At 56.9% G+C, this 10,198-nt stretch overlaps 1 protein-coding gene across 1 annotated transcript; it reads right to left on the minus strand.

Annotated features, from left to right (window-relative positions):
* Positions 1–836: 836 nt before the first annotated feature.
* Positions 837–4,635, minus strand: LOC137163894 (mast cell protease 1A-like). Its single transcript, XM_067564387.1, has 5 exons — positions 4,566–4,635; positions 2,523–2,670; positions 1,846–1,981; positions 1,244–1,498; positions 837–986 (listed from the first exon to the last, which is right to left on the minus strand). The coding sequence occupies exons 1-5, from the start codon at positions 4,627–4,629 to the stop codon at positions 837–839; spliced, it is 753 nt and encodes a 250-aa protein (XP_067420488.1). The 5' UTR covers positions 4,630–4,635.
* Between the last annotated feature and the right edge of the window lie 5,563 nt (positions 4,636–10,198).

A 10,198-nucleotide genomic window follows, 5' to 3' on the forward strand; every position in this document is an offset into this window, starting at 1 on the left:
AGTGGGGACCCCTCCAGCCCTGCGCGGGTTCATTCCCCACTGCCACCCCCCACCGCCCCCTTCCCAGGGCCCAGCCCAGCGCACTACGCACCAGCCCAGCCTTTGTCTGTGGAGCCGATTCCCCCCACGCCTGGAAGATGCAGCGGCTGCGCTGGATTCACGGCTCGGGTCGGTCGCTCATTCCCGGAATCTTGCTTGTTTTTTTAACTTCATTTTTATTCATTGCTGGCTCCAAAGCAGCGAGCGAGATGCACCAGGCCACTCAGCAGTGCGGGGAAGGGGAGGCGGGACGGAGAAGATTAGCGCCATCAATTGATCTGCACTCAGTGCAGCCTTGGCGGAGTTCCCTTCCCACCAGCGAATGCCCGCTGGCCTGGCCGGCGCTGGGACAGGGTGTTTGCAGCGGGACGCGACCACCCCGGGGTGACTAACGTGGGACAGGCCCGGTGAGGTCGGGGTTTTCACATGAATTAGTAGGGCAGGGACGGACGAGGATCTCCCATGAACAGCCCCTCGACTGGCTGACACGGGGGAGAGCTACAAACCCCCGTGACGTCCCTAGCGCTAGGATCTATCCGTCACCCGGGGGAAAGAAAGCAGCTGTTTCCCTAGCGAAGGGGCAGGCTGAGGGCTGGGATTTCCAATGGAGCTGGCCTGGAACTCAGCTCCTAAATCCCCTAGGCTCCCTGCCTTGAGGCTCACGCTTTGGGCGCTGTCTGAGCGAAGCGAAAGGTGGGAGGGGGCTGATCCCCTCTGCAAAGCAGGCCCCACGGCTGGGTCTCGCCAAAGGACAGACGTGGCACAGCTGCGGCCCCTGCAGCGATTACTGGCGGGGCTCAGGGCTGCAGCTTCTTCATTGTCTGTTTAATCCAGGGGAAGAAGGTGGAGATTCTTGTGTACACTGCGGGGGGGGTCCCATTACTGTGTACTGCAGAGACGATGCCCTGGGCCGTTCCCTTGCATACCAGGGGACCCCCAGAGTCGCCCTGCGAAATGAACCAAGAAACAGATAAAGAACAGGTCTCAGCACCAGCTCCCCCAGCTCAGCCAGTGTTAGCTTCGCACCTGCCTGTTCTAAGCCTCCCCTGGCAAAAGAGCAGCTATTTTCCCATTCTTTTGTACAGCACCGAGCGCAGGGGGGGACCTGAACTTTGATCTGTGCTTTGCAGCCTGACTGTGACCCCGACAGACTCGTAAATCACAACTATTGGTCAAGGGGGATTGAAGCCAGGAGGAGAATCACCATGAAAGGGTTTTTGCCCGTCTTTGGGTCTCCGGCGCACAGCATCGTGGAGGGGTTATAGTTCTCATATGTACAAGTGTCATCCGGCATCACCATCACGTCCACCACCCGCAGCCTATCCGAAGGCCGCTCACTGTGTAGGCTAATCCGGCCCCAGCCGGCAACGCTGCACTTGGTCCCTGGACGCACTCGCTGATGGGCCCGGGGCATGCGGATGAGGTTGACGTTTTCGTTGAGCTCTGCCTCTTTCTGCAGCTGCGCACAGGAGCAGACACAAACACCAGGGCCAGGATAAAAGTCAGAGTCGATGCTGGGCAGAGACGTCCCAATCCCGGGAGAGAGAAACTACAACAACCCGTGGCCAGGAGGTCACTGGGGGCGGGGGGATGGGACGGGGGTGGGGCCTGTAGCAGTGTGAGGTCACTGGGGGGGGATGGGATGGGGGGGGCCTGCAGAAGTGTGAGGTCACTAGGGGTGGGGGGGATGGGATGGGGGCAGGGCCTGTAGCAGTGTGAGGTCACTAGGGGTGGGGGGGATGGGATGGGGGCGGGGCCTGCAGCAGTGTGTGACGACAAGGGGTGGGGGATGGGATGGGGCGGTACCTGCAGCAGCATGATGTCATTGTTTCGAGTCCTTTTGTCGTACTGTGGGTGGGGGATCTTGACGCGTGCAGGGATCACTTGTTGGCTCTCTTCCCGTTTGCTAATGTCATGGGCTCCCAGAATCACCATGATCTTCCTGTGAGAGCCAAGAACAACGCGTGGAGCGTTAGGGGCAGGGCGGGGAGCTGGGGGAGGGGCGCAGGGACAGTGATATGGGGGGATGCGGCAGCCTGGGGCTCTCAAGCTGAGATCTCAGACTCAGCTCCCAGCCTGAAAACCCTCACCCCACTGCACGCGTGCCGGCTGCCATCTGGCCCCGGGGCAGGGCACCAGCTGGCTGGGGGGTGGGGGGTGGGAATGGGGCACAAGGGGCCTTTCCCCTCCAGGGGGCACCGGATGCAGCACAGAGCCCCTGCCCTGTGGCGTTGGTGTCCCAGCCGGTGTCTGCCCCGGCCCCTGTGCTGTTCTGCTGAGCGCCTTCACTGCCTGGTGTCCTCCCGGCCCCTGGGTCTCAGCTCCCTGCACCCCGGGGACCCCCCGGCTAGATCCAGACAGGGTCTGTGCCCAGCTCCCCCAGCCCAGATCTTCTCCTTCCCTGTGACCTACGACGGTGCCAGAACTCCTGGCCCCCCATCGCCCGCTAACGCCCCACCTGCCCCCCATGCAGAGACGCTTACTCTCCATTGCAGTGAGCGGCCGTCAGCACAAAGTTCTCCGACACCAGGAACCCTCCGCAGCGGCTGAAATTTGTTCCATCTTTTATTTTCAGATAGGCCATGTAGGGCCTGGAGTGGGGCCAGGCTTCCCGTCCCCCGATGATCTCACCTGGGACGGGAACCAGGTTAACATAAAGGGCCCCATCATCTCCCCGGGACAGGTTGGGACCGAGCTGCCCTTCCCACAATATCAATCTGTGCCCCCCCCCCCGGTGATGCTCTCCCTGGGGGATCCCTGTGCCTGGATCCCTGCCCTCTGCCCAGCTCCCCCCCAGACAGGACGCCCCATGAGGCCGGAGGGTGAATCTCAAGCTCTGACATCGCTGGGTGGAGCCTCGGCCCCAAACGCACCAGCAGTGGGTCAGTGATCGCACGGCCTGAGTTACTGAATTTCTCTGGTGAAACTGATTCTTTTGCCTCGTTTTGGGAGGTTTTCAGAGGAAAATGTTCAGGTTTGGGCCTTTGGAAAAGAAGTAGGTTTTGGGTTGAATGCCTAAAGTCCAAATCTCCCCTTGGAAAAATAACGGAAGATCTTTGGTGATCAGCTGTGAACAAGTCTTCTCCTGGGTGGGTTTGTTGGAAAGTCCCACCGTATGCTGCTCCTTGCTGTTCTCTGCATTATACTGCCACCTAGACCAAGATCAGGGCCCCTATTGTGCCGGGCGCAGCACAGACCCTGACCGAGATCAGAGCTCGCCCCATTGCGCCAGGTGCTGCACATCCCCACAATCCCTGCCCCAAACAGCATCCCGTCCAAACAGACATTGCCAGAATCCTGCTTCCCATTGTGCAGATGGGGAAACTGAGGTGCAGGACGATCATTCCTCGAACTGCCTGAGGGGTTTAAGTTCTCGGTTCCCATCAGCACTCTTTGAAACTCCCTGTCCCAGGGACAGGCCCGAGGTTCCCGCAGGGAGCAAGGATTGATGAGGGAAATGATCCCAAATTTCTTGGGCACCAGCCCCTGTGCATCAGCCCTGCAGCCAGCGTCCCTGTGTGGGGTACGAGTTGGCAGAGGAGTCCCCATGGAGCCCAGCCCTCGAGCTGCCCTGAGAGCCCCAGCTGTGGGGTTACCTAGAGCCCCCTTGTCCCACAGGATCCTCACTGCTGCCCTGCCGGGGGAGGGACCCACTCCCCATAGGCCTCTATCCCCCCATACTCGCCAGCCCCTGGCCCGGGGGGCAGGACCGGGATCAAAAGCTGCATTGTGAGAGCCATCCAGTGACAGGCATGGAGCCTCTGCCTCAGCCCTGGGGGTTATATGGACTGGGAAGGGAGGGCAGGGCCTGGTGACCACAGGGGCACAGACTCTGCTGCCTGGCTACCCCCACCCCAGGGGGGCAAAGGGTGGAGAAACCTCTTGGGGATGCCTCAGGGTACAGCTGGAGTCCTCTGTGCGCTGGTACCCTAACCACCTGGCAGAGGATCCCCACACCCCCATCTACCAGCATCAGAAATGCCCCTGGGCTGTTCTTCCCCTCAATTCCCAGACCCAGAGATTGCAAGGCCAGGAGGGGCCACTGGGACCTTCCAGCCTGACCCTCCCGGGCACCCTCTGAGACCCCCCCCCCAGCTCTTTCTTTGCCCAGAGGAAGATTTTGTCCCCTTTTTCCTGCCAGAGAGTGGCCACATCACTGGGTGATGGCCTGTTTGGTGGTGTTGACGGCCGGCTGAGAGGTGAGCTAGCTGTTTGTGTGTGGGGGACAGTTTTGTGGCCGCTCCCCAGCCTCGGAACAGGTCTTAGTAACGCTGCACCACAGAATTTGATAACTTTACTTACCAAACCTCTTATACCAGGACAATGATGATCAGCAAATTATGAGTTTTCCGATGATCTCGCCCAAAGGGGACTTTGTACGGAATTTATCATCACTCTGTAAAAGGGGGGGGGGCACCAGGGGCATGGACTGTCACAGGCCTCAGGATACCACCCAGAGAGCCCCATCCTGCAGACCCCCCCATTCATCCCCAAGTGCCAGGGTCCCCAATCCCAGCCCCACTCACCAGACCAAGCCCTGGGGGGCAGGAGAAGGGCCGTGGGGAGCAGCAGCCAGATGTAGACCTGCATGTTCGTTGTCAGTGCAGGGACAATGCCTCTTCCTGGAGACGCGGGGCTTTATAGACTGAGCTGGCAGGGAGCTGGGGGGCAGGAAACCTCAGGGTCACCCACACGCTCCTCCACATGCAGGGCTCAGGTGTCTCAGTTTCCAACCACAGCCGACCACACGGGCTGGAGGGCAGGATGGGTCCTGCATCAGCCCGGCCGCTGCAGGTCCTTCACAGCTGAGGCTACAGCACAGCTAGATGCATGATGCACAGCTGGGTCGCTGCACAGCGGGGGATGAGGCACCCCTGGACGGAGAAGACCCCGGTGGGGACATGTCTAAGAGGATCCAGGGAGCCGGCTCACAGCTGGGCACATCTGGGGGCCTTCCTCACCTAGGTCAGCTGCGCTCAGCTCCCTGGCCATGTCTGCATGCTGGGGGTGACAGCCCCGGATCTCGGTGGCAGGCAGAAATGCAGCCCTTTGATCTTTCTTACTGCAGCCCAGCTGTGGGCAGCGGCAGGCTGGGCAGAGCTGCCACTGGCCCCTATCACAGCGACCGCAGTGGGAGGGTTTCTGAGAAACGCTCCGGAGAGTCTGTGACCACACGAAGGTGATGTGGCAGCATGTGTGAGGCCCTACAGCCGGGAGCTGTGCCCGTGCAGCGCCAGAGGGGAAATGACACAGCAGAGAAACAGAGAGAACCCAGGCGTCCTGGCCTTGACCTCCCTGGCTTTAACCACTAGACCCCACTGCCCTCCCCAAGCCAGGGATATAGCCCAGGTGTCCTGGCTCCCAGGAAATGACACAGCAGATACAGAGAGAAGCCAGGCGTCCTGAGTACCAGCCCCTTCCCCCCGCTCTAACCGCTAGGCCTGCTCACAGCCCTGCCTCAGTGGCCAGAACACCCCCAGGCCCCCTCACCACACCCTCACCGTCCTGCAGTGCTGTAACTCTCCCCGCACTCCCCTTTAATTCCTGCCAGCCTCCTGGCATCCCTTCTCATCCCACTGAACTCCCTGAAAAGCCTCCAGCCTCCCCTTTAATCCCCACAGTGGTCCCCTCTAATTTCCCAACCTCCCCTTTAATCCCCCCAGTATTCCCCTTTAATTCCCCCCAACCTCCCCTTTAATTCCCCCAGTTGCCTGAGTCTCCATGATGTCCATTCCTGGCCCCCTTTGCATGTTGTCACCCTGCTTCTGCCTGTCTCTCCGTCTCCTCCCTGGCCTGTCCCTGGGTGGATGAGCTTGGAGAGGCCGGATGATTTCGTTACACAGCCAGACCACGGTCGCTCCTTCACGCTCTTCGGGACGTCTTCCTGTGCCCCAGCCGACGGGGTGATGCTGTTCCGAACCCCATCATTTGGGACACGGCCGAGGTGGGAGATGCCGGGATTTTCCGGACGTAGCTCATCTCCACGGCCCGTATTGGCCATTCGAGTTCTGCCAGCAGGTCCACGTCTCACGCGCAGACGGAAAACCAGAGATTTCCAGGGCCTGCTGTAACCGACTTTAGCTTCGCCGGCCCTGCTGCTGTTTGTGACTTTCTTGCCGGACTTTCTGCCTTCGACCCCTCATCGGTGGGGACTGCCCCCAGCTCTCTGTCCTGTTCCACTGGCTCCAGCTCTTGATGCATGGCTTGATCCCGCCACGTCGGCTTGTCTCAGCCCGGATTTCTCTGCATCCATTTCCAGGACCTACTATGCCAAGGTTTCAGCCAATCATTTCACCAGGTTTGCAAATTCCTTGTCACGGCCTGCCCGGCCGTCAGTGTCAGCCAGTCGAAGCTTTGAGCCTGTTCGCCCCCTGATACTGATGGTGCAAAGGTAATCTCCTTCAGGGCATCCATCGTTATACGCTCCACGTAGATGGCAAATGACGTGGGCGAAAGGAGGAAGCCTTGCAGGTGACACTTGCAAGCTTTGCAGATGACACTAAGCTAGGGGAAGTGGTAGATATCCTGGAAGGTGGGGATAGGATACAGAAGGATCTAAACAAACTGGAGGATTGGGCCAAAAGGAATCTAATGAGGTTCAACAAGGACAAGTGCAGAGTCCTGCACTTAGGACGGAAGAATCCCATGCACAGCTACAGACTGGGGACCGACGGGCTAGGCAGCAGTTCTGCAGAAAAGGATCTGGGGGTAACAGTGGAGAGGAAGCTGGATATGAGTCAGCAGTGTGCCCTGGTTGCCAAGAAGGCTAATAGCATATTGAGCTGCATTAGTAGGAGCATCGCCAGCAGATCGAGGGAAGTTGGAGGAAGTTGCAGGATTTGGAGTTGGATTTTGGCTGCTTCCATCTGTCTTTGATGAGCTTTTTTTTCCAGTTCATTCGTCCTTTGGATTTTGGAGATTCTTGTCTTAGCTTCTAGTCTCAGCTTGGCCATTCTTGTCTTAGCTTCTAGTCTCAGCCCTCTGAGTTCCTCCTCATGCTGCAGACCCTGTCTCTCTCTCACGGCTTGCAGTTTGATTGCTTTGTCTGATTGTGAATCACTCCTTCTAAATCACTTTAACCTTTAACACTTTCAGTATCAAATTTCAAAATTTGGAATAGCACGAGGTTCTGATCCAAAACCCAGATGTTCTGGTTCTGCGGATCCTGTTACTGTTACCGTAAAACAGAATTAAAAGGGGGTCTCTATACTGAAGGACTTTACCCTGCCGGATCTAACACCGGTGGACGGATTGTAAGAATCTCACCACTCCAGAAGTTTCCAAAACAAAAGGTGACAATTTATTATGTGACAACTTAACAAAACCACTAACGTCAAGAAACAATGAATGGGGGTGAACCCCAGGTCCCACCGACCAATAAAGCAACCCTTGGTCCCCCAAAGTCTCTTTGAGCTCACAGTTGGTTCTTCGCTCAGCCCACCGAGCGTTGGTTACGGTCTGGTCTCCGTCTGCTTCAGTCCCAGGTCCGCAGTCGGCGGCTTCTTGTCCTGGTCCGAAGATTATCTTCACTTGGTGTGGCCAGTTTTTGATGATCAAAGGCACCCTCCCCACACTGCCACTCAGATGGGCAGCAAGCCTCTAGGGGCTGAGTATCCTTTTATTCCTTCTGGTCCCTCCAGTCCTGGACCAATCAGAGGCTAGGGATTTTCCTGCCTCAGCATTGTGCACATGGCACTATTCTTGTGCACTTGGCACTAAACCCTTTTGCACACCACCCTCTCAGGTGATGCACAAATCCCTAGGCTTCCCACCTTTTTCCCAGTTGCTGGGCAGACCTGCCCTGCTGGCAGTGTGAGAAGCATCATGACTGTCTGTGTCCTTTGTCAGACTCCATTTTAAACAAAATGGGGTCAGGCCTAGTCAGGCCCTAGGAGAACTATATGAACTATTTACAACATACAAACATATTCCCCAACATTACGACTACGCCACTGTGACCCATCCGTGCCCAGGGCAGCCACCTAATTATGCCAAGGTCAGGGTAGGCTGCAAACGCAGAGCAGATTCTCCCAGCACTGGTGGGTGGCACTGAAGCCAGACTTCCCAATCAGCCACAAATTGCACTTCTGAATCCGCACTGAAGCCAGTCCACAAATACACACAGCCCCTTTTACTGAATTTCAGCTCCAGGCTCCCAAATCAGCACTAGGTCCAGTAAAGAGACCAGTTACTAGAACTCTATGCTCTTTGCTAAAAAGGTTCCCTCTGACTCCAAAGGGTCAGCCACAGCACCAGATCAATATAAGTTTGGATCTTACCTAAAATATCACGCTGGCAGCCAATCCTTTAGTAACTAACACTAAAGGTTTATTGTAACAAGAAAGAAATAAACTGTGAGAGAAATGTTAAAGGATTAAAGCAAATCAGATACATACAAATGATTCAAAGTCCATGTACATCAGGTTTCTAGAAGAATTGTGGAGTTTGCAGGCTTGTACAATCCCTCTGGTGTGCACCCAATCTCTGGGTGGGTCTCAGTCCTTTGTTCACAGCTTCAGTTGCAGATGACTGGATTCAGAGGTAGATAGGTGTTTGAAGCTGACTCCCAACTGAAAGACTGGTGACTGAAGACAAAATGGATTCCCCAGGCCTCTGTCTTATAAACCCTCTGGCCCGGGCCATGTGGTTTGTAGAGTTTTACAGGAACCAAAATGGAGCTCAGAGCCACATGGTCCTGTCCTGGTGCCTCATCAGGTACATCTCTGGTTTCTCCCCCTGGGCCCCTTGCACCTGGGAATGTCTTAATGGGCCATTAAGCAGGCTATTGTCCTGCAGCCATCCTGTCTGAGTTGTTACCCAGACAGCACCATTTGAAATACAGATACACCAAATATATCTATAACTTCCATTACATGTGCACATAAACATCGTCATCTGACTTAGCACCTTCCTAACAGTACCTGACATGGCCTATCCCACATGGATTAATCTGATTTTGACACACTGATGTCAAACAATATAACAAATGCTATCCCCTCCACCTACCCAGTGTCACACCGCCAACGCGAGACTGGTGTAGAAGAGAGTAATCAGAGCTCCTGAATACACCTCAAGGGCCCCCTTATTCAGACAGCGCGACACCCCTGGCTGAGGCAGACCCTGGTGGAGATGTCTTGGTGCATGGGGGAGTTTCAGGAAAGCCCCGATCTTGTGGGCCCAGCCAGCAATGGCCGAATTCGGGGGAGGGTCTTGTGGAACTATCAGGAAACGTCACCCCTAGCTGGTGGCGTGCGATTAGGGGCACGAGGGGTGGGCGTGGCACGAGGGTTGGGGAAAGCAGGGACAGGTGCCTCCTGTGGAGGCTACAGAGCTGGGATTTCTGTGAGTAGACAGCGCAAGGGACTGGGTGTCAGAGGGGAGCAGGGCAAGGAGGTTTGGGGGGCAGCTGCTATTAACGTGGATGTAACAAGGTCACTCAACGTCCTGGATATCCCAAGAACCGTTCCAGCCCAATTCCCTCCCAGAGCCAGAGAGAGAATCCAGGAGTCCTGGTGCCCCCATGCTCTGACCATGAGCCCCCACTCCCGTCCCAGAGATGGGGAGAGAACCAAGGAGTCCTGGCTTCCAGCTCCTCCCCACCTTTTAACCCCTCAGATGCAACTCCCCTCCCAGGACACCTGGGTTCTAGCTCCCTACTCCCCACTTTAACCACTAAACCCTATTCTCCTCCCAGAGTCAGAACCCAGGAGTCATGACACCCCCATGCTGTAACCACTAGAACCACTCCCCTCCCAGAGACGGGGACAGAACCCAGGAGTTCTGGCTCCCATCCCCCCTGCTCTAACCACTATACCCCACCCCCCACCCAGCCCCCTGAGACAGAGGCAGTAATCCCTGCAGCTAGAAACCACGTCCCAGAGTTGGAAAGACCCCGTGTCCCATTCCCCACCCTGTGAGCCAGCCAGTGCCCCCCCCGCCACCTTTCCCTGCTGCAGTCTGGGTCCATTCCTGCCTCATGGGCTCTGCTGGGGGCCGGGCACTTCAGTGGGGAGAGAGAGAGAGGTTTCCACTGGAGCAGACCCTCGAGGAAATCCCACAGCAGCACCACATGAAATTTAATGGACTGCCCTCCCTCTTCCCCCCCTGGGCTAAGGGCCCCCTCTTGCTGCCCCCCCAAACAAGGAGAGAAACTAACCCT

This window comes from Emydura macquarii, unplaced genomic scaffold, assembly GCF_026122565.2.
Source record: "Emydura macquarii macquarii isolate MOO-44397 ecotype Brisbane River unplaced genomic scaffold, CSIRO-AGI_Emac_v2 contig_26, whole genome shotgun sequence".
In the NCBI taxonomy this organism is placed as follows: Eukaryota; Metazoa; Chordata; order Testudines; family Chelidae; genus Emydura; species Emydura macquarii.

Bases quoted from the DNA above. Each gene is read 5' to 3' on its own strand.
- LOC137163894 (XM_067564387.1), bottom strand. From the start codon at position 4,629: ATGCAGGTCTACATCTGGCTGCTGCTCCCCACGGCCCTTCTCCTGCCC. The intron at 2,671-4,565 runs GTGAGTGGGGCT...TTCCCGTCCCAG, and splicing joins GCCCCCCAGGGCTTGGTCTG to GTGAGATCATCGGGGGACGG. The intron at 1,499-1,845 runs GTACCGCCCCAT...TCCTGTGCGCAG, and splicing joins ATGACATCATGCTGCTGCAG to CTGCAGAAAGAGGCAGAGCT.